General features: G+C 46.2%; 1 protein-coding gene and 1 long non-coding RNA gene across 4 annotated transcripts in view; one reads left to right on the top strand and one right to left on the bottom strand.

Moving 5' to 3' along the window:
- Window positions 1-621: 621 nt before the first annotated feature.
- LOC140658756 (uncharacterized) lies at window positions 622-8,061 on the bottom strand. Of its 2 annotated transcripts, none has more exons than XR_012044855.1 (3): window positions 7,450-8,061; window positions 1,351-5,693; window positions 622-995 (listed from the first exon to the last, which is right to left on the bottom strand). It is a non-coding gene; the product is annotated as an uncharacterized lncRNA (long non-coding RNA). The 2 variants fall into 2 exon arrangements; XR_012044854.1 differs by having other exon boundaries at window positions 622-1,520; window positions 1,682-5,693.
- Window positions 7,034-22,842, top strand: part of BRWD3 (bromodomain and WD repeat domain containing 3) — a 64,156-nt gene continuing 48,347 nt past the window's right edge. For both annotated transcript variants that reach the window (XM_072877536.1, XM_072877535.1), the window contains exons 1-6: window positions 7,034-7,335; window positions 7,439-7,497; window positions 7,655-7,684; window positions 7,992-8,051; window positions 16,828-16,978; window positions 19,443-19,541. In XM_072877536.1, coding sequence (XP_072733637.1) covers window positions 7,299-7,335; window positions 7,439-7,497; window positions 7,655-7,684; window positions 7,992-8,051; window positions 16,828-16,978; window positions 19,443-19,541 — 436 coding nt within the window. In that variant the 5' untranslated portion in view covers window positions 7,034-7,298. The remainder of the gene's footprint in view (window positions 7,336-7,438; window positions 7,498-7,654; window positions 7,685-7,991; window positions 8,052-16,827; window positions 16,979-19,442; window positions 19,542-22,842) is intronic.

Below are 22,842 nucleotides of genomic sequence, written 5' to 3'. Positions count from 1 at the left end.
GCATCACTGCGCTGACATTTTCATAGAGCTACGCACAGCGCTCGGAGGCAGTCGGAAGGCAAACAGACCAGAAGGAATTATTAGGGAGGACACGGAGAACAAATAAAACCAAGCATTGTTATGGCACTGCACGAGCCTGTGGTGTGCCCACGTGTTTCAGCCCTCTCTTCGCAGGATGGATACCCAGAAAAGGTGGAAAAACACAAGGGGAGGGAGTAGTGGTCTGCAAAAATCACCTTGTGGGGTTAAATAGAGTAAGGCTTCCTTATTTGGAAGAGATGCCTGAAAGAGAACATGACAGGGGCGCATAAAGAGCATGGTGAAGGGCGATGGCTGCTCCTTGGTTTGGTTTTGTCATCTTGGCGTTACTGCGCGACTCACGGAGCCCGTTTCATTCTCCTCATCGTCAAACTGGAGCATTAATTTCACTACTGACTTAGAAAGTTCATTATAAACTCACATGCCTGTGAGCAAACTTGTACAAGACAGTTTTCTAACCCATCACCTCAGGCAGTAATTCAAATTCCAAGTAATTCAGTAACTCAAAATTCGAAATACAAAAATATTTTTTGTAAGACTGTATATAAAAAGTATTAGTGAGCTTATTTACAATGTCTGCATGTTATGGATATCAAGAAATAAAAAAAATATCTCAAACCGTTTTTAAACTTTTTATTTCAAAAAAGCAGCACTTTTAAAAACTCTGGCAAACCCAGCGCGCTCCTTCACAAAATTAGCTAATATTTTTGTAAAACTGACAAACAGAATTAAAACATATAAAAATCCTCACAACTTAACAGAGAAAGGGTATGGGATACACAGGGACATAATTCTATTTAAATGATACACTTAGCTGAGGGAGTTCCAGGAAAATTTGCGTGTCCAGCTATGCAGGGAGAGAGGTGATGAATCCCCAGTCGCAGTTGGACACCGTGAGCCCGGGCTGTAAGGCTCCCGGGCGCTTCCAGGAGAAGTCAAAAACGCAGGATCGGGCCCTAAAAACCCCCAAACCACAAACCAAACATCAAAGGATTACTTAAAAGAATTTAGCAAGATTTGCAGTTGCTGAATCAGCCCCACCAGGAAATATCAGGTGGTATTTCTGGGGCAAGAGCCCCTTTGTGCATCGCGGCCCCCCAGACCGGCAGCAGCCGTGGCCGTCTCGCGAGAAGGGCTGCGTTAGGCAGCTGGAAAAGGTGGGGACAGGGGGTTCAAGGAAAAGGTGGGGACAGGGACCCCAGGAGCCTCCGGGGGTCCCCAGGAGGCTCCTGGGGACGCAGGATCAGAATCAGGCCCTTAGGCAGGGATGCAGCCCACTGCAATTGTAATACCGACAATAACAAAACCTACCTTGTCACTTACAACTAATAGTAATTTTCTTGCTTATAAAACTTGCGGGGTTACAAGCACTTTCAGGTATAATGGTGAAATTCAGTGATGCTGAATATACACTGGAACACTGACGTTGTTTACCTCGTCCTTCTGCTTACAGAGCTATGAGCATATAGGTACTCAGATCACTGTTGCCCATTTTCATATGCATTTCATCCATATTTGAAATGTTGCATTTCCATGTAAAATAGAGACACAGATAAATGTTTACATACGATCAGAGAGAATTAATTTCTTCGAAAACTAGGCAAATAATAAGTTGCCACAATTGCAGCAGTGATGTACATACCGTCTAGCCGATCAACAGCTAACACCAGTTAATGGCTGCCATAAGAAATATGAGATATGGATCGGTCCACGGAGTAACAGATGATACTGTTCCAGGCAGGTGGCATTTTAGGCCCTAGTGAAGGGATTTTAAGATTCTCAAGAGGAAGAAACGCCACATTTACATCATGCGGAACAAGTAATCTATCGACTTAGAGGAACTATTGGAGGATAGAATTTAGAAACAAAGGAGAGTGGCGTCCTGACTATTTCTCAATAGCCGTTCAGATGGGATAGTATTGCACCCAACTCTTGGCTATGGGGCACCATCTAGAGGAAAGATTGGTATGATGCAGCAGGGAAATTAAATATTACATTTTTTAAAATAGCAAAAAACCTAGAGCAGATCTTGTATAATACCTAACAGCCATTTAATTATTATTTAACAGCTGTTATCAAGGGAAAAAAGCTGTATGAAGGAGTGGAAATGTGGAGATTTCTCCCGCAAGACAGGACGTAGATTTGCACACAAGATTTCTGCACTCAAGCAAAACCCATGACTGTTACTATTGCTAATTATTTTGCACTTGGTTTTTTTAGAATAAATAAGCTATGATACCAAAATTTAATTGTGAGGTTGCTGCATTTAGAGATCATCTTCAAATAAACCTTGACTTTTCAATACCCGTATTTGCTTACAGCTGCAGAGTACAAGGCACCAATTCCCAAGTTCCTTCCAAATAGCGCTTATTTTTGTATCAGTTAAACAAAACCTTGGATTTAATTTCTGTAATAATTAGTATCCTTGTGTACCATTTAGCTGCATATGAAAGGCCCAAGATAAGCAGGATGTACATAGAAATGTGCATGGAAAATACTAAAAAAAAAAAAGCTGAAAATGCTTAACTTGCTATAGTCTTTAAATCCAGGTGGATTCAGGCATACACATTCCCGTCTACATTTACTGAAAAGGAAAGGTACAATCCAGGTACAACCCAGCACTCTGCAGGATTCCACTCTAAACTTTCTTTTTTTTTGATTTGCAACTGTACATTTCTGTCTGGTTGTGAAAAACTGCAATCATGTTTTCACACACTGTTAAAGGAGAAGTCAGAATTTGACTATCGGGGCAGTATAATGATAAATAAGAGAGAGACACATTTACCTGGTGTTACCAGCTGGCTGTGGGGAAGTTCATTTAATTTTGTAGTCAAATTAAACAGGGCTAAACTCTCCTGGCTTGCATTTACTCTCAACTACAGCGATAGGATGTGAGGGACCATTCCGCAGAGGAGGTACAGGCTGCCAGTGGCCAAGGTACGAAAAGTGCCCTGAGTGCAAGCGCTAGCGCAGCCCTGGGTGAACCAGAAAGAGGCAAAAAGCTGGGAAATGGCTTATTGTTAAGTGCGGAGAGGTTTCTACAATACCAGACGGGTGGAAGTGACGGGTATTTGTGTATTACCGGCAAGAGCTGTCAGAATGGGGCTTTTCGGAGGGATAAGGTGCATCAGGTTAATCACATTTACTTACTGTTCAAAGTGGTTTGGGTAAGTTAATGGTGCAATGGCAGAAGTATGAAGCAGTTTTTCCGAGGGCTTTTTTCCACACAGGTTTTTGCTTGGAGTAACATGCATACACACAGGTGCTACGCCAAGGAACCAGGGACTTAATAGTAACAAGAGATAGCGATAAGAAGGTAGAAAGGCAGAATTAAGCGAGCCTGTGGAAGTATGAAAAATGCATATACACGCGTGAAACGAAAATCTCACAAATCAGCCTCACCTGTGACCCACCTCTATAACCTCAGCGAGATCTCTCAGAGCGATATTCTCCGAGATACTCTCCCAGTACACATTCAGCACCTGTTACCCACCCTCTCAGGCCTTCTGTGGATCGGACAGGTTTCTGACAATCTGCACCCTGCCTTGCCAGGAGGCGCGGGGGAGAGGCAGGTAACCCTGCGAGATCTGACAAGTTTGGCCATGGCAGAAAGGGATCGGTTCCACTCTGCGGGAGGGTGTGTGAGCATCCATTTATCTAAAGGTTTCTACTCCTAAAATCCTTTAAAGGCTTTATTTTTATTTTTTTTTTAAGAGCAGTATGGAAAGAAACTACTACAATCCAGCTTCTTCCTTAAAGCATCTCTACTTCTGAATACCTTTGTTGTTCATTAGCAAAAATTACCACGCCAGTTAGTACATTCTTCTTCGCTACTCGGTGCCGCTGCTGCTGTTGGCATTTACATAATAGAGTTCTGCTTGGGAGACAGATGAATAAGCACAACCATAAAATCTTGCTTTCACTAGGAGATTTACTATCATCCCCCAGCATGCTGCTTCTTGGATGCAGAGGATCCAGAGATGAGTCACGGAGCTGCAAGATGCGCGTGTGGCTGCAGTGTGCTGTGGAAACGGAGCTCCCGGGGAATGAAAGCTATGCTTGAGGATGGGCATTACTCATCAGATGGATGACTCCTTAAGGGGAAAACCCGGGAGAAGTGGGAAGAGGTATCGATCACAGTCCTTATAGCAGCCTTAAGGAATAATAAAGCAACTGGGAAAATGTTAACGACAGGAAGCCAAGGTGCCAGGGAACCAGCAACATGGGAAGAGGCTCGGGAGTCACTGCAGAGCAGGAAACCACAGCCGTGGTCGTGCTGAAGGACTCTGGCCAAGTTACGCAACGGCTGTTTTGGGCATGACTAATGCTGTTTGTACTTGACCCGAATGCAGGATGCCCTAGTGTGCGTACCTGTACTCTGCAACACACGCATAACAAATAGTTGGGTGATTACTAACGCGATCCTCTCTTGTTGATGCATGAATCCACCTGAGCTGCGATGAGGGTGCAGCGTTTGCAACGTGGAGCGCTTCTGAGCGTCGAGCTGGGAGGTCGTGTATTTATAAGCACTGAGGCAAACAGCGTGGGGTGAGATTTCCAGTCGGAAGGGTGTGGGAAGGACACAAGCGAGGGACAGATGAGCTTACTTTGGGAGCATTTCCTATGCCAGGCTTTCAATTTGAACGCCCATTTTAGTACTGTAGAAATTCCCATCGGCTCTAGATAGGCCCTAAAAGAATAATCCTGCCTATTGTGGTGGTGCAGCTTCACGTGTTGCCACCCCCAAGCTCAAAGAAAAGCAAATCACGAGTAGAGAGGTTCAGTAAGGCACTGACCAAAAGGTGCCAAAGAAACACACATATTCATAAAGAAATATATTAGCTAACTGTTAGCACTAGAATACACCAGGGCGTGGTGCTACACAATATTTATGGTGCTGTGTTTTCTCTTGACATAGAATTCTATTTAGCTCAGAAAGACTGATACGTACTTTCAGGGCATATTATAAAACACCATCCGCGTTTTTTTCTTTGCATTCCTGTCATGCATAAAAGGATGAGCTTGCAGTTCTCAGTTCTGAAGACAGGTGGGAGAAAGATTACCTCTGAAGATAGTGAATATCGGCATGCTCTTTTCCTAGCTGGTAATTTATTTTGAGAACTGCAGTTTTACACTGTCTCTGTCACAGGAAGCACCCGTGCTGTAATTTCAGAGGCTCTGGTGTAACGCTGGAAAGGTGGGAGAGTTGTTACTATCGGAAAGCCACCAGAACCGAGGTTTGCAGCTTGGTAAGGTGGCACCTGGCGTCTCTGCTAGCCATGAGCTGATCAACGAACCTGCCTTAAAAAAGATTCCAAGAGCTACCATGGTGAGCGGTTTGTTTTTTTTTTTTTTTATATATATATATTTAAACTCTCATTAGCAGCTTGAGAACTTTAGAAGATGAAGAAATGAGGTCTACACATCATCCAGTTAATCCGAGCTCCTGGCACGAAATAAACAACCTCCACGGCTGTATGAAGGGGTAGGCGAATATAGGTGAATTATGCGGAGCAGCTGCATGTCAAGCACCCGACTCCTTCTCCAGAGAGCTACTGGCGCTCGGTCGGGTACCTTGAAGCATCCTGAGAGGAGGCTGCCAGCAGGAAGGACTGCATCCTGACGGCAACAGCAGGAAGGACTCTGCAACAGCACTTCAACAGAAAGCCTAGTCATGAGCAGATGCTATAAATATATGTGAAAAATGAATTTATTCTTAATGTTTCAACGGCATCGATTTACGATGATTCAGCTCTTGGTATTCCAAGCACGAAGATGAGTTGTCTTTTTCTGTTTTCCAGTTACGACAGCGATTGTTACACTGCCACGGCTCGGGGAGTTCTAACACCAAATGCCAGGTATTTATGGCGGCAAAACACAGTTTTACACTAAAGAATGCTGTCAATTCACTTAGTATGTATCAGCAACTTCTTGCTAAGGTGACATAAATTTCTGGAGCTTTGATAGGATGCCTCCCATGGAAAAAATATTTGTTTCCCTTAAGAATATCTACAGAATATTGAACCATTTTTTCCTTGAGGAGAGCAGGTGCCATATCAATCAAACAATTTTAATTTGGCTCCTAGAGCCACCCAACGCCCTCCATTCCGTAACCTTGGCAGGACTATGCTCCTTGGGGTGTACCGCTGGATGCCGTGCCGAGGCGAGGACAGGCTGGCAACAGCCCGCTCCACCCGAGATGCGCAACGGCTCCCCTAAACACCGAGACACGTCTCAAGTAGCCGCACACTAGGTGTCCTGTGCACTTTGTCCCGCGCACCTTTATCTACATTTACGGTGGATTAAACAATTCCACAAAGGCAGCCCAAGAAACGTATTTTTCTGCATCTCCGGTGCGTTGCCACACGGCTGTTCCATACCTAATTGTGTGCCTCCTCTGACCTTTGCCTACAGCTAGGCCTTTCTTGACGGGAGAGCATGGCCGCCAGCTCTCCGCCTTCACCTTTCCCTCCATGAAACTCGCGGGGGCTCCACGCTTGTCGCTGCCCTACCCGCCTGACAAGATGCTAAAGACTCCCGAATCCCTGTGCTTTTTTCGGTGTTTTGTTTTGTTTTTTTTTTTTTTAACCACCTATTTCCCGGGCCTCCGCGGGTCTCCATTTCCCAGCCGCTGCCGGGCAGGAGGCCGCCTCCGGGCCCTGCAGCTCCGACGCAGAGGCCGGCAGGGCTCCCCGCGGGGCCGCGGCCGGGCCCCTGAGGCGCGGGCAAGGCCGCGCCGCGGGGCAGCCGGGCTCGGCCCCTCCCGCCACGGCGGCGGGGCGGGCGCAGGCCCCGGGCTGGGCTGGCTCGGCCCGGCCCGGCCCGGCCCGGCCCGGCCTGGCTCGGCCCGGCCCGGCCCGGCCCGGCCGCCTCCGCCTCCGCCGCCTCACCGCGCCGCCGGCCGGAAGTGCCGCCTGACGCGCGAGCGCCGCCCCCGGTGCGTCACCGCCCCTCCCTTCCGGCCGGGCGCTTCCGCCCCGTCCCCTCCCCGCGCCTCCCGGCGCCGCTTCCCCTCGCGCGAAGCCGCGCACCGCCCCCGTGCGGCGGGCGGCGCGCCCTGCACCCCGCGGCCGCTGCCTCTCGGGCCGGGATATCCATGGGGCGAACGGCGATGCGATGAGCCCGGGCGGGAGCCGGACCGGGGCCAGCGCCGCGCACGGGCAGCGGGGCTCTTCCATGGGGGCTCGGCCGCAGTAGGAGCGGCGTCTCCCCGGGGCGCGATCCGCCACCTCCCCTCCCCCTCGGGCCTCCTGAGGAGGATGGCGACGGCGGCCGCCCCGACCCAGCTCGAAGCCGGTGGGTATCGCTGGCGGCGGGGGCTGCCCTCCGCCCCGCCGGCCGCCCCCCCCGTTGTAACCGTGTCCCCCTTCTCCCCCCCCCACCCCCCGCCCCTCCGCAGAGCTCTACTACCTGATCGCTCGCTTCCTGCAGTCCGGACCCTGCAAGAAATCCGCCCAGGTGAGCGGGGAGCCGGGGGCTCCGGCCGGGCCGGGGCGGGCGGCGACGGGACGGGACGGGACCGGGGCAGGGCAGGAGGGCGGCGGGCGGGAGAGCCGCTGCGCTGCGGGCGCCGGGCTCACGTCCTTTGTGTGTCTGTGTGTCCGTCTGTCCCCAGGTGCTGGTGGAGGAGCTGGAGGAGCACCAGGTAAGGCGCCTGCTCCGGCAGGACGGGGGAAGCCCTCGGGACGGGGGGGCCGGGGCTCGCCCTGCCCCGTCTAACCCAGCCCATCTCCTCCCGGGGCTCCGGGAGACCCTGCGGGAGGCGCGGGTGTCCCCGCTGCGGGCGGCGGGGCCGGGGGCAGCGGCGGAGGGGCTCCTCTCCGGGGCGGGCTGGCACCGGCGGGGGCTCCCCTCGCCCGCCCGGGGAGGGGTCGCTCCGCGCGGGGCCGGCCGGGGTCTGACGGCCGCCTCCGTCCCCGTCCCTCCTCCCCTTCCCCGTCTCCCTCCCGCAGCTGATCCCCCGGCGCCTGGACTGGCAGGGCAAGGAGCACCGCCGGAGCTTCGAGGACCTGGTGAGCCAAGTTTCACTCCCGACTTCCCCGACAAGTTCCCCCCCGCCGCCGCCGCCGCCGCTCCGGGCGCCGCTCCCCGTCGTCTCGTCCCGTCCCCCCCCCCCCCCGCCGCCCGTCCTCCCTCACAGGGCTGCGGGCTGCGCCCCGCCGAGGCCGCGGCTGCCGGCGGGCCGCGGGGGTGCGGAGGGAAGGGAAGGGGAGGCGCGGCCGGGCCGGGCCGGGCCGGGGGACACAGACCGGGGCGACCGGGGCGGCCGCGGCGGGGGCTGCTTGGGGCTGACCGACTGCGCCGTGCTATTGTGGGGCCGGGAGGGTTATCTGAGGGCACGTACCGGGGCCCAGCCCGGCGAATGGCGCCGCGTCTTACAAGCCTGAGAGCGGCGGGAGGCGATGCAAGGCGGCAGCCGATTGGCTGCGGCGCCGCGGAGGAACTGGCAGGGAGGGCGGCATGGGGCGGGGGGCGCGGGGAGCCGCTCCCCCCCCCCCCCCGCCCCCGCCGCCCTGCGCGCCCCTCGCCGGCCGCCGCTCCTCAGCCGGGCCGGGGGCGGCTCCGCCGCGGCCTGCCGGGCCTCCCCCGCCCGGGGACGTCGGGGCGCTTCGGCCGGCTTCTGGCAACCCGGCGGCAGCGCCCTCCGTGCCGCCGCCGCCTCACGGGGCGGCGGTTTGACAGCAGTCGTCCCCGTCCCCCCCCCGCCCCGAGCGGGGCTGACAGGGCCCGGCCCCCGCCCCCCCCCCTCCCCCCCGCCGGGGGGAAGCGTCAGCGCGGCCCAGACACAGCGGTCCGCGGGCACCCGTGGGCCGGAGGAGGCCGCCGGCAGCGGGTTCCCGTCATCGCCCGGCGGCGGGGGGCGGCGGGCAGCGCGGCGGCCGGGGCTGGCCGAGCGGGGGGATTACGTGCCGACGTGCCGCCGGGCCCGTCGCCGGGCAGAGCGGCTGGTCTGGTCGAGGGATTCCTGGCCTGCGGCGGCAGCCTGTGCTGAAACCCTGCTCCTCACCGGGGCGGCTGGGCCTGCTTTAATATAAAAAACGGGGATTTTTAGGGAATGTAGTGTTGAAACTATTAAATGCCTGTGAAATATGTGGAGTGGCTACTTTTGCTAGATATAAACCGTATGAATATCTGTCATTGAGAAAGGTCATCTCCCCTCTGCGCTGCCAAGGGGCCGGGTGCGTGGGGATGGCTGTTTGCCCTGCGCGGCCCTGCGATGCGCGTGTTCTCACCGGCCTCCGCGTGAAAGCAGCAAAACTGAAAAGTCATTTAGATTTGTTTCCGAAGGGTGCAAATGGCCTTGTTTTCATTTCTAGGAGCTCTGGGTAATAATGTGTGGTGCTGATGTAGCACTTTGCAGTTGGAATGCTGTAAACTTACTAATAGCTTTTATAATATTGATATACTGCATACATGTGATCATCACCGTCTCCTCACCTGGAAGGGACTGAAAGTACGCCCTTGCCCTTCCCATCTCGCACAGTGCAATGGCGATATGGGATTTTGACATGACTGTTGGTCAAACTGCTTTGTAGCTTGCTCAAGAGTTAGTTTTCCACTTTAGCAATACTGTAGAAGCCCAGATGCAGATGGGAGAGCTCCTTGCGTCGAGATGAGACGTTTGTACCTGCTGGCTTTCCCTTTCCAAAGTGTATTAAGAATTTAAGATGAATGTTATGCTTCATCATACCTCTTGTGGATAATTCCATGACTGTATATTCAGTGAACAGACACGGAGTAAGTACTGCATTCAATAAATTTTAATGCTGTACCGTCTTCCTAGAGAACCTGAAATCTAACTATAGGCTGTTTCAGGTTTAGCTTGTGACTGCTCCCGGTACCCGAGAGGAATATTAACAGTGCCAGTATGAAGGCTGATTTCAGACAGACTGGTTTTGCTTAATCAGTTACATTTAACATATACATTTTTTCCTTTCATTCTATGGGGCACGAATAGAAAAGCCTTAAAACCTTTTTTTTTTGTGTGTGTGTATTTGATGGCATTGTTGAAACCATGTACTTTTCTTTAAAATTTCAGAAACAGGAGACAAACCGTTGTAAAGTGAGGCTTGGAATGAATGGGGAATTGCTTCTTGCTGTATAGAATTATCAAAATTGAGTATAAGATTTTTTTCCTCTGTCTTAAACTAATCAACAGTAAGCAATCCTTTTAGAATGCCTTTTTATCTGGTATTATTTAACTGTTTATCATGATTTACAGCAAGGCACAGGACTATAAATGAATCATTACAGCGAGGCAGGTTGATGCTAGGTAGGATGAACTGAGCTTCTCTCTATTAATCCTCAGACTGAAGCTTTCACTGTTGAGGATGTCGAAGAAAGGCCTTTTTACCTCTCATTGCTTAGGGTCTGATGTATTTGGAATTTGGACCTTGAGTTGCATATGATTGTATATTAACCTGAACTACTCGACTTCAGTGCTAGCTAGATGTCTGAATGTAATGTTTAGAACAAAGCCAGGGTTGTGAAGAACACAAATAACTCTGACCTTCCTTTTAATTATCTCAGTCACATAATGAACCAAAAATAAATGATAGACTATAGCGATTGGAGATGAAGTTTTTTCTACCTGTTTCTCCTTTTTGAACACTTACAGACAGAAAACCAAATTCAGTTACAATCTCTGCCTAGCGTTGCAACTACACTGGTCCGGCAGGCCTGAGATCATCGAACCCAATGACAGTTTACAAACCCAGAGAAGTCTGATTTTTTGGTTGGTTTGACCAATATTCTGCTTTGGCAAATCTGACAAACTACTTCTTGTTCTAATTGCTGATGTTTCAACTTTGTTTTCCATTCTCAGTTTGGCTGTTCAGGTTAGCGTTGGTATTTTTCAGAAAATATGCCGATACTCTTGCCATCAAGTATGTTGTTACTGCTCTTAGGGCTTTTGGAAACGATGAAGATGTAACAACCAAATTGCCTCCTAGGTGGCTTTTATCTAGGGAATGTTTGCTCCCGCTTCACTCAAGCTTTTAGTCAAGATCTGAATACTCTCTGTTGAGATTTCTTTTTCTTTTTTATTTGAACTTGGTCCTTCCCTTTAAATGTCAGGTACCACAAGGCACAAGAGTAATTTAAGACACACTTTACGCTAGGTAAGGATCGTATCTAGCGAGCAAAACCACGCAGAGAATACTAGCTTACGTGCATTTGTGTTCCCTTTGTCTTTTCTGCTTATTTCCAGTTTGGAGTACTTTTTTATGTGCAACATGTGGCTGTCTGTCTAGGTAATCGTCCAGGTGTACTCCAAAGTGATTTTTACTTTGTTACTGACTGCTGGTGGTCTTGAGACACGAAACGTGTTTGTAAAGGGGAGGGTCCTCGCTCTCCTTGTGCAGGCCTGAAGTATGTCAAACTTGCACGCAATTAGGACTCCTATTTTAAATTAACCGTTGCAGTTCAATGTGGAGTCAGCTGTTGTACAGACAAGTCAAGCTGAACCGGCTCAGATTATCAGAACAGTCTCTAGTGGACTGCTGTTCGAAATTATCTTTGTTTCTTCCTGATAAAGATGACTGGCTCTGGTCTGGTTTTCAAGAACTTTTTGATGGGCTGTCTCTTCCGGCTCAGCCTGTTTTGGTCTTTGTGCTGAAGATATGTATAATTTCAGGAAAAACAGAAAATCAGCTATTGTTGGGCAGTGGAGAATTTGTATCCCTGAACGGCTGTGCTGGTATGGAACAGCTTATGGGATTTGGCTTTGAGTTTCTGCCTTGCCCATCTGCATTGATTTAAAACTAGCTATGAGTCTGAGGTGCTGTTATTTATAGATATTGCCAATCCCAGCATTAGCAGCGGAGAGATGTTACGGTTTTGTCACCTCAGGAAAATGTCATCTGGTAGTATGGTAGTTCCAACCCGTTCTCTCTGGGAAAACCGAGTGGATAATGGCTTTTTAAATTCATGTGTATTTGCATGCTGTTGACATCTTGTGCAAGTCCAGTATCTGAACTTCCTTTTGCTGAGATTCCATATTTGAGGTCTTGAGTAATTTCCTGCCTGCTCAGCTGCCTTGGTCCTCTTGGTCTCCTCTGCTGCTTTTCGATACAGTTGTCAATTGATTCTTAATTGATTGTTATTTTGGCAAATGAGAGAAGTGTTGTACGACTGCCTAGAGGTTAGAAATCTGCTGCTGATGCACAACTGCCTGCCTGCCTGTCCACAGGGGATCGGCTACGAAGGTAGTGAGCCTTCGGAGGTCTGCGTTGCTGCCTGCGTTGCTTCCATTATGCAGCTCTTGCGTCAAATTCAGTCTGTGCTTTGAAGCAATGTTTCGGTGGGCGTCCCAAAAGAGATATTTCCGAGCTATCTGGTTCCGATCCCTTGGAAGACAGACATCTTATTATAAGTAGTAATCACAAAGAGTCTTTTTTTTGTTTGTTTGTTTCCTGTGTATTGAAACCTTCGTTGGAGGAGAAATTGTCAGCAGTCATACCAGTGGATTTTGTTTGTTCGTTTCAGGGATCAACAAGCTTCTTGCCTGTCTTCTTAGCTGTCCAGTGAGGACCCTTTGCTCAGTAGTCTTTGAGATTACATGGTAATGCTTCCAACAACAGAAGCATAAACAGGTTTAGGAGTATGACTTTCTCCTAGCCCTGACGTGACTTCACTAATAGTTTTTTACTTGCAGCTGCTTTTCACTGTAGCAACTTATTTGCATACTGGTTCAAGCAGTCATGACTGTGTTACATTCACCCATGGTTGTTTACGTAGATTTTTTTAAAAGAATGGATTCACTTTACCCAATTCTTGAAAGTTATTAGATCCATAAGATCTGTGTGGTTACGGTGTCAGAGAACTCTTCCGTGGTACTGTGGCATTCTTGTGCTCTCGCATTTTAACCTTTATAGGGTCTTTCACATCTTAAGGCAACAGAACATTTTTCTCTTTATAATTTATCCCAGGGTGCAGAACTTGCTCTCACTTAGCACGTTTTCTGCTCTTCTGCATTATTTTAACATGCTCTTTTAAAAGCTCTTGTTAAGCGCGTTTTTGGCCTGTATTACTCATCTCTGATTTTTTCTAATTATTTTCTAAAATATTTTCTAATATTCTAAAAATATTTTCTAATATATTTGAGGAAGTGATAATATCCTTGCCGTTGTTTAATTTTGCTGTATGGGGTTTGGACTAGCATACACTAAGAGGTCTGGCTATAACTGATGCTAAGCTTTGCCTTTTTTCTTCCTTCTTTTAATGAAAATCTGATTTGGGAGACTGTTTTTCTCAGCTGTGTGTTTGCAGCTTCATGTTTTGGAAAGATACTTAAAATCCATTTACAGCTGTCGCACACAGAGGTGAAAGGAAGGATTTTTGTTTCAAGTTCTTTTGGGAACCTGAAAATAGAATTGCTTGTTTTGCTCCGGGCATTTTATCTGGAAGTTATTATGGAAAAAAAAAATCTCCAGGAGAATTTGCTGCTATTGCTGCCTGCTTGTGTAGCTGTTTGGTAACAACAACAGTGATAATATTCAGATTAAGGGCCACTTATTTGGGCTGTTCTGGCTTGTAGAAACATGAAAACGTGCAGGGAAAGAAGTGTGATACAGCCTTTCTTCTTTACTATGGCACGGTTCTGATTGCAGGTGGCAAATCTGGTGAGTAGGGCGTGTTAGTAAAGTGAGTGGTCACTTTGATACGTGCCTAGTCTGTGCAATATGCTCCACATTAAATGTCGCTTAGAAAAGTTTACAGTCTAATAAAACTGTGCACTAAAATCAAGATGCTTCAGCAGCTCACTTGTGCCGATTTAACTCTGGCTCCATGATGGATTTGCCAACTTTCCTGGTCTGGGCAGCGATCAAGCAGATGTCTGGTATCCTGAGCTGCTCAACGTCTGGATGTCCCAGGCAAATTACCACCAGGCCCGTGCAGATAACTGCCACGTGCTCCGTGAGTCTGGCGCATCCATCCTTCATCTTTGCATGTTGGCCAGTCCGCACGTGTGTTGATGTTCGCTCCCTTTGCTATTCCTTATAAAACTGTGGCTTAATCTGCGGATCTTTAAGCAACAAAATCCCTTTCCATTTCTGAGTAGATGCACTGAGTTAATCAGGACCTCTTGTTGAATAACTTGTGCTCTGCCTCCACAGTAGGGTATTTGCTGCCAGGCTTAATTCAGCACCTCTCTCTAGACATAGAATAGCAGTGATACTTCAGAAACAGCATGCTCCTGAGTGAAAAGGGAAGTGTTTTGCTGCATTACGCTAGGAGGATGGTTTGGAATTTCTGTGAAATTTTGTATTTCCAGAGAGTCGTATGGTTTGTTTTTTTTCCTACCCTAGAAGTAAAATGTAAAATTCCACAGCTTCTGGATTGGTTACTCTGTTTCTTTTTAATCTTTTAATCTTAAGCTCGATAAATTGCTAGAGTTGGCAGTCGTTGACTGAGAAGCAGGTTACTGATTATCAGAGATGTAAAAAAGAATTTCATACTCAGATTTTATTAAATTGCACATTCTCTGTTTAGAGTTGCCTTTGTTTCAGATCCTTTCAGATCCCTTACTTACTGAAGGGAGGCTAGTGCAGGATAATAAAATATTTTGTAGCATGAACACGTTTATAATATTTCAGGAATGAGTAAGAACGATAGGCAAATACAAAAGTTCGCATAATCCTTTTATCTCATCTTGACTTCTGTTATATCATGTAATTTACAATGAAAGACAATTGATGCTTATACACTGAACTTCACTGGCTGTACAATTGGGAAGGTAGCAATGTAATTTTGGAACTCTGTGATTTTTTTGGGAAAAAAAAGAAAGTTAGAATGGCTGGAGAAACCAGCAGTGCAAGAGAGCATTTATGGGGTCAGTCCTTGGTGCTGACAGTATGAAGAGTCATGGAATGGGACCATGTTAATGCAGTCACCAGGTTTATCTTTCCTGCAGAGGTATGATTCTTCTGTTTCCATCAAAAGGCGAGAGCCATATCTTTAACACGCAGTGACTGAAAGGGTGTGTGGAGAAGCCTGTCTCCCTTCTGTAAGAGTTTCCATTCAGATTGGAGGAGTTTTTGGTTGGGTTTAGTTAAATGATAATTTGTATATATCATTAGAAAAGCCCTTCCTTTTTTTTTTTTTTTCCGGTTAAAATCTTATTTGTGGGATGGTGTTGATCCTGCTTGCGATGCAGGTGATTACATTATACGACACATGAGTCACTGCGTTGAGCCCCGTAGCACCGCTGCTGTTGCCCAATTGGAACGAGCGATTTCCCAATGACATGTAGTAATAATCTGTTTGATGACATAGTTCAGTGAACAATGTTTTGGCAGCAGGTCTGAGTGAAGTACTTACCTTTTCCTCCTTCCTGATGCCTGCCGCTCCCTCCGGTGTGCTGGGGCAGGAGCTGGGCATATCCCTGGGGTCTGGGTAGGCAGGATAGCTGGGCCTATCTGATGATGCTCTGCTGTTGAAAGAAGTGGTCCTGTTCCTTGCTTTCCACCAGCTTTGACGCTTCTCTGAATCACAGTCAGCTTTGCTAAACCTGGCAGAAAACCTTTTCCTTCTTTTGTCGGCTGAGCGTTCCTAGCCAGGGGAGCTGAAACAGCTCCCTCGGCAGTAGATGAACACTGGAGCTGATGCAGGGGGGAGCTTGGTCGTGGTTTTAGCCTGACTGGGGAATCATTCTGGCTCACTGCAGCTGCACAAAAACTTGTCCCGCCCTGCCGGGAGGGAACTGCATGGGTGATGAGCCCTCACAGCCCTGTCCCCAGTATTGACCTGCAACTGGACACATTTGAAGTGGTCATGTAGAAGAGAGGGGTGTGCGCAGGCACATGCCTGCTGTTATTTCTTTACAATGAGCACCGTTCTGGCCCTTTCAGGTCAGCTGTAGTATTATTTGGCGTTAGTTTGTGGCTTGGTAAAACAAAAAGCTGGTTTATGACACTCTCTTTCTTCATAATATTGCAACAGATACAAAAGTTGTAAATAGTTCTGATACAACTATTTTTTCCATCTTCAGTCACAGGTACTTAAGAGCTGACTGACCTCTTACTGTTGATCTTTAAAAAGGAGATGGATGTCGCTGTATGTCCTGTGTTGAAGGAGCTAAATAAGCTCTGATGTTGAGTTTGTGCTGCCAGCTAGTAAATATAGTAGAAGTCAGGCAAGTGCAGGACATTCTGGATAATGAGGCACAATTTATTTGCTGTTTGAACAGACTGTCGGAAAAACTATTGTCTCCATAGAAAACAGTCACTGTCTAAAGGGGAAAAAGAAGAATGTTTTCTCGAGATGACAAATTAGGAGCGGAGCCTACACGTGTCGGTCTTAAAGATACTTATTCCCAGAAGCTAAAAACCGGAGACTGGGTATTGCTTTTAGGATAATATTTAGGGTCTTTAGGCTTTAGCACATTCTTAATGTGAGTGTCTGGCAAGGGTGTTTAAGCGAGGAATACTGTATGTGAAAAGAATGAACTGAAGGGTAAAACAGGCTTAAAAAAAAGCCCCCAGGCAATACTTTGTTTGATCAGAGTACTGCACTGGGCACTCTGAGTTTCAGGGAGTTTTTGTTTGTTATTAAGTGGTATCCTAAGTTACAACTGTAGCTACTACCACCTGGAATTTCTGGTCTGACTTTTTCAACATGCCATGTCTCTTTAAAAGACATCTTTGGTATAATTAATTTTGAGGGGTTTTCAGGGGTTTTAGACTTGATTTCAGTAACTTTAACACTTGAATATGAACCAAACAAAGAATTATCAGTAGAAGCAAGAATAAAACACTTTTCAAACGTCTGCATTATTTATATGTTTAGGTGGCTGTCAATGCACACATCCCTCCGGATTATCTTCTTAGGATCTGTGAGAGGCTTGGACCCCTTTTAGACAAGGAAATCCCCCAGAGTGTCCTAGGTGTGCAGACTTTGCTAGGTGTCGGGCGCCAGTCTCTATTAAGGGCAGCAAAAGGTAAGATTCTCAACTTATGTGTGATTGAATTTTATTTTAATGATGAAAACCCCTTTTATTTTGATTTATATTGTGGTATCTGTGTGTGTTTGCATGAACCCTGGTTTGTCTCCTGTGCTTGTCAGCTCTTGCTTTCTTGTTGCAGTCTTGCCAAAGTATTGCTGGCCCTGTTACTTATATCTTTCTTTGGTTGAAAATGCCATCTTAAGGTGCTGTTGCTTACAGTTGCCTGATCTTGTTACTTGCTTCCCCTACCTTCCCTTCTCAGCGTGTTGGACTGGTGTTTGTGTAAACGTTGCAATGAACTGGATTAGAGATTTGATCCATCTGAAAAATAGCCATTTTCTTTCATATACATATATACATGCCTGTGTCTAAAATAACTCAGCGGTCTATGTATTTTGCTGGGCTATTTTTCAGGCTGATTTGTTCCATTTGTCCCATTATTGGATTCCCTGGCCATGCAGGTAGATGTGTCAGCTTGATGGGCAGGGTGGCATTTGGGGCAGCATTGAGAGGGTGGGAGAAGGTGAGACTGATTCTTCAGTGATAATTCCTGCTTGTCCTTGCTTAAAGTTAGTTTGAACAAAAGCCCCATTCCTTCATGAATAGAGCACCAGTCCTGTTCCTTTTGAAAAACTGCTCTGCTTGAGATAATGATCCTGAGAGCACAGTTTTGTGTTACAACTAAACAGATCTGAGCCATCTGCTATTGAAAAGAGTGGTTCCTCCCTTCCCTCCTCTCTCCATGCCCCTGCCACTTCTTCCCTGTAGGAGCCAGAACTTATTTGATCCTGTGATGTGCTGATTCAGAGAGCTAAAATGTTGCAAAATTTGTTATTGCTGTTGTAGTGAATTAAATTAGCTCACCGAAGGATCAGAGTGCTGGCAGTGACACAGGCAGCAGGAGCATCATTCTGGGGGAGGAGGAGGGATGGGAGAGCAGGACCTTCCTGTTTCAGTGGCAGTTGAGCACTTAATTTACCGCATCCCGTGACGTCACACTGTGATGCTAACAAGGACGGTAGCATTCTGCTGATCCACTGGATATCACCTGGAGGGATGTGCTGTTTGCAAACATGTTTCCTTACTCAAAGTCTTGGGACTGAGTCTTGTTTTGCCTATGCTTTGTTATAACTGGGTGGAGAATTTCAGGTTTGCAGGGAGGCTTGCAGAGAAACATTTCTCTGTTTCACATTCAGTTTGCATCTTAGAAGAAAACAGCAACAAAAATGTAAAAAGAAAATAAATATTTTTGCGCAGGGAAACAGAAATTTCTTAGGTGAATTAGGGGACAGAGGCTAGATGGAATCACTGAACGATGTAGTGCTTCCTAAGCCACGTGATAAATTTATTGCAAAGAGATTTCTACTAGATTTATGGTGGGTTTTTTTCCCCTTCAGAAAAAGGTGCTGTGACATTGTGCCATTTGGTGTGTAAACCACACTCACTAATATGAAACAGCGTACCTTTTTCAAAATTGACATACATGGATTTCTGCTCCCCCTAGTTGTGCATCCTATGAAGTTTCCATTTGCCGTTAGTATTTATAGCTATTTTGATCTATTTTATAAAGTATGAGTGCTGTTTTTAATGTGTATCATTGTAATAATCTGTGGTACAGTTTGGGTTTTAATCAGAAGGTACTCTCGGGAGTCTCTTTGAGTCACATAAGCTTGTGCACTTCATATTCAGAGCTCTAAATGGTGATACACAGATCCACCAATCTGTGGCACTATCCTTCTGTTTCAGTCCTTATACACCGTGGAAGCTCATTTCTCTCCTTCCAGATGGCCAGAAATGGAAAAAGTCCAGGTCTAATTTCTGAGGCGCACTAAACAGTCTCAGAAAAATCACTATTGTTCTAGAGAAGGCTCTCTGAGGCCAGTTGGCAGCAGATAGCTGGAGACTCTTTAAAGAAAAGTCTTCATTTTAAAAACAATGTTTTTTCGGGGGTGGGGTACAGAGGAGAATCTGAAAGGAGGGCATATTGCCACCAATTGCAGGAAAACAGATCTATTGAAAAAAAATCTCACTTCTCCCACTTTCAGGGAGCAAATGTGTGCGTGTATGTGTATTCTCAAATGTACAGCTCTTAAGAAGAGGTCCTGTATGTGCTGGGATTGCAAAAGGACTACAAACATACCAAAGATCAGTCCTGCCTCAATACAAAGTGCACCCACTTTTTTCATTCTCTTATTCATTCCATCAATGTAGACTCCCTACTCGCCAAAGTGAAGCAAAAATAAGCTGAAACCATTTACAGTCATCTTGCTTAGGAACTAGAAATCAGAGTAGCAATCTTCTTTAAGTGTTTGATCTCTGACAAACTACTGAAAAAGACACATCTTATTTTGGGATGCTGGGAGTGGTGCTTGATGCTCTTGATTCTAAGAAGAATAGGTCAGTTGGATCCAGTTTGGATGATTGTTTTACTAACCCGCTGTTAATCTTGCCGGTACAGACTTCAGACATACGCTATGGAAAGGATCTGCGTTTGCAGCTCTTCACAGAGGCCGGCCTCCCGAACTACCTGTAAATTACGGGAAACCACCAAACGTGGGTGAGTTTTGAAACATACATAAGGTGTTTTTTTCTTCTCCGTATTTTTATTAATCTTCCAGCTGAAAGTTACTCCTACTGACTGAAACACTACTATGGGTTTGCATTAATGGCTTTTCTGATGTTTCACCATGAATTAGTGTAAAACAGGATTCTTGCTGACAATAGAATAACCCTTTTTGCATTATTCAGGCTTGAATCTTCCATTGTGTATGTACACGTGTTAAAACATTGTGGCCACGTTGAAAAGCTTTGCACATCAACTTCCTGTTTGGAGGGCAACGTGCTTGAGTATTTTTTTATGGTACACCTACATAATATGTACATATGCTTATAAGATTGAATAGGCATGGTCACAGGAGCATGCAGACAATCTTTTCATTCAGGTGAAAACAAAACAAAACAAAGTGCCTGGCTCCCAGGGAACTTTTTTGACTCAAGAATTAATTTGAGTTCGATTATGACAGAAAACAGACTGCTTGCGACATCCCTCTCCAAAAAGGAAATAATCACCAAACCAACATTTGTATTACTTCAGTTTCAGTTGTTCACCCTGTTAGGTAAAGTACTTGTATAAAACACAGATATATGTAAGCATTCGGCTTGCATATCATCAAAGAACTGCTCTGATTTGCTTAAACTGAAGAGTATTTTCCTTGTATGATCTGAACTTTCATTAACTATTTTTATAGCAAACAGATTTGATTCTTGCAGGCATAAATGTAAGTCATGTCGGTCATGATTTGTTTCTTATTAGGGAATGTTAATCTGTATTTACCGTGTAAGCATTTGTGCAAATGTACAGACTTTTCCTGGTTTGTTAGGGAATCCATTCAGGTCTGTTTCTCCCATCCCTTTGGAGAGGTAGGATGATGATGGCAGTCTTCTGTTTCTACCATGTCAGTTCCTCTATTTGTGCTTCTGCACTTTCTCTCTCATTACTAAAAATTAGTCTTTGTCAGACACAAAAGTGACAAAGCCTGGGCTGTTTGTGGTTGAAATCGGTAGCGCACTTTGCATAAGGTTGTGGCAGCAGTGTGGCAGAATAGCAAAGTTAATTACGGGTCTTCTGTATGAAAAAGAAATGGATATTTGCCTGGAACTAGGGCAAATAGGGATACTATCACATTAGTACTTTTCCTGCTTTTGGCAGATAATTTATGAATCATACTGTGGACATTAAAAAAGAAAACCATTTCCATATATTAGTATGGTTACTTCTGTGTCTATGTATTTATTCTTTTAGGGTAGTTCTGCAGTTACTTCATTATTAGCAGTTGGGCTGATGGATTGCTAATAGGCTAGATTATAGATTTATTGCACGCACGCAACTTCTATAGTTGTATTTCTGTGAGGGCTCCTGGGTCAATTCTTTCATAAGAGGAGCATCAGACTGTGTGGTTTTTTGAATATGCGGTATTATTAATGAACTGTACTAGCAGATTGGACTTCAGCATGTGTCATGCCATCATGACAAAGGTTTGTGCTGCTTGCTTGGTGACTATTTAGTGACTTAGAGAACAGAATGCTTTGTTGGCTTTGGTGTTTTCCAGTGAATTGTTTTTTAAGAATTGCAAAGGTGTTAAATGGAAAAGGGTCTTTTATAACGAGGAATTAATTTTTATAAGTATTGGTTCCTGGAATAATACAGCCCTCCTTGGTGTAGATACATGAACTACTGGTACGAGAGGAAAATGTGTATAAAGATTAAAATAAGAAGTTGACTATACTTAAGCTGTACAGGAGGCAGGAGTTTGGTTTTGGGATTCCCCATTCTTAATCCTGAAGTGGAAGTCACAAAATTCTTCTGTGTATATTTGTGCAAAATGGGCGCTTTTTCTGGTGAGTAGTGGCAGCCACAGATGCTGCAGTGTGTGTGACTTGTTTTAAAATACAAGATGAAGAAGTATGCCCAACCTCTTTAATATTTTGGTGTAATTGTGAATTCCCATCCTGTGCTGGCTTAGTCAGATTGAGTTTTCTGGAATTACTTGCTGAAGTAGTTGGGCTGAAGTAATAGACACCCATAATAATCTGTGTTCACGAGTGAGATGAAATAATTGTGTAATTGCCTGTGTAGACAGGTAAATAAGGTATAGAACTAGCAGCTAAAAGTAGTCTATCGTTTCCCTTCCAGTGATAAAGATTTAAGCTTGCTGCCATAAGTGTGTTTTTCTGCTGTGAGAGTGGGATTTCTTGGCGTTGCCCTCCCAGCTGGAAGAGTCGGTAGCTGCAGTGGTTTACCTTTCTGTCTGGATGGGGTTGGGATGGGACCCTGTGGTCTGTACTCCGAAATAAAAGGTTGTGCACAGTGGAACTGGAGCAAGAAATCAGTGTTGCCTTTCCCCAGCATGTTTGTGTAGAGCTGGGAATCTTCTGGCTGGGGGAGTCTCCAAGAAAGTGCCGACCTGTGGAAGTTGTTCTCAGGAACGTGTTGTTTGTGTGTTGAGTCTTGGAGGTCTGTGGTGATCTGCTGGGGGAGGAGAGGAAGGGAAAATGCTGTAATAGCTTTCTGCTGCTGACAGGGTAACACAGTGAATACAGTGAGGATGGTCCTTTAGGCTGTTTCTTTGCAGGTTTTGAAGTAGCGGTACGTTTAGGACTCCCTTTTTGCTCTTCCAGTCAGACAATTGAATTGCTCATATGGTACCTCAGCAATGGGATTTATTCACATATGATAAACCTGCTTTTGAATACTACTTCGATTTTTGTCGGAGACTTTTTTTTTTTGCAGGCAACACAAAGCAGATTAGAAAGAAGATTGTTTTCCCTCTTTAGTTGATTACTAGAGCTGTTTTATCCTGAGTATGAAAACCTTTACGTGGGTAACTGTTGTTAGTGAAAATAACACAAAATTTGGAACCAGAAAGTTCATAGTATAGTCTCAATGAACAAGCAGTTCAGCTGTATGGAAATTTACAGTCAAGGTGATCCAGCTACCTTAGGCCTGCCAAATAGCAGTGCTCTGATGAGGTCAGAAAATCGATGATGTTTCTCTGCTGTAAAGGAGTTCCATGAGGTCAGCCGCTGTGAAAGCGGGAACACTTTGTTCTGTTGGTGCTTTTACTGGGTCTAGCTGTCTTTGTGGCCACGCGTCCACTCTCTGAGAAGATATTTTGCATGTGTGAGCCAACTGTGTTTATTTCCCAGTGTTCTTATGAAATCCAGATTTGTGTTTCTTCTGCACGCTGCGAGTGATACCCAATCTTCGTGCTTGATCGGGCCCTACGATGAGGTCACAGCACACTCACCACGTGTCCTGGCTATGTAAAATGTTATGTCCTCATTACGAAGTTATAGTG

This window comes from Ciconia boyciana, chromosome 12, assembly GCF_034638445.1.
Source record: "Ciconia boyciana chromosome 12, ASM3463844v1, whole genome shotgun sequence".
NCBI classification, from domain to species: Eukaryota; Metazoa; Chordata; class Aves; order Ciconiiformes; family Ciconiidae; genus Ciconia; species Ciconia boyciana.
The sequence above is the reverse complement of the archived record's forward strand: the minus strand, read 5'-3'. Positions and strand labels throughout refer to the sequence as shown.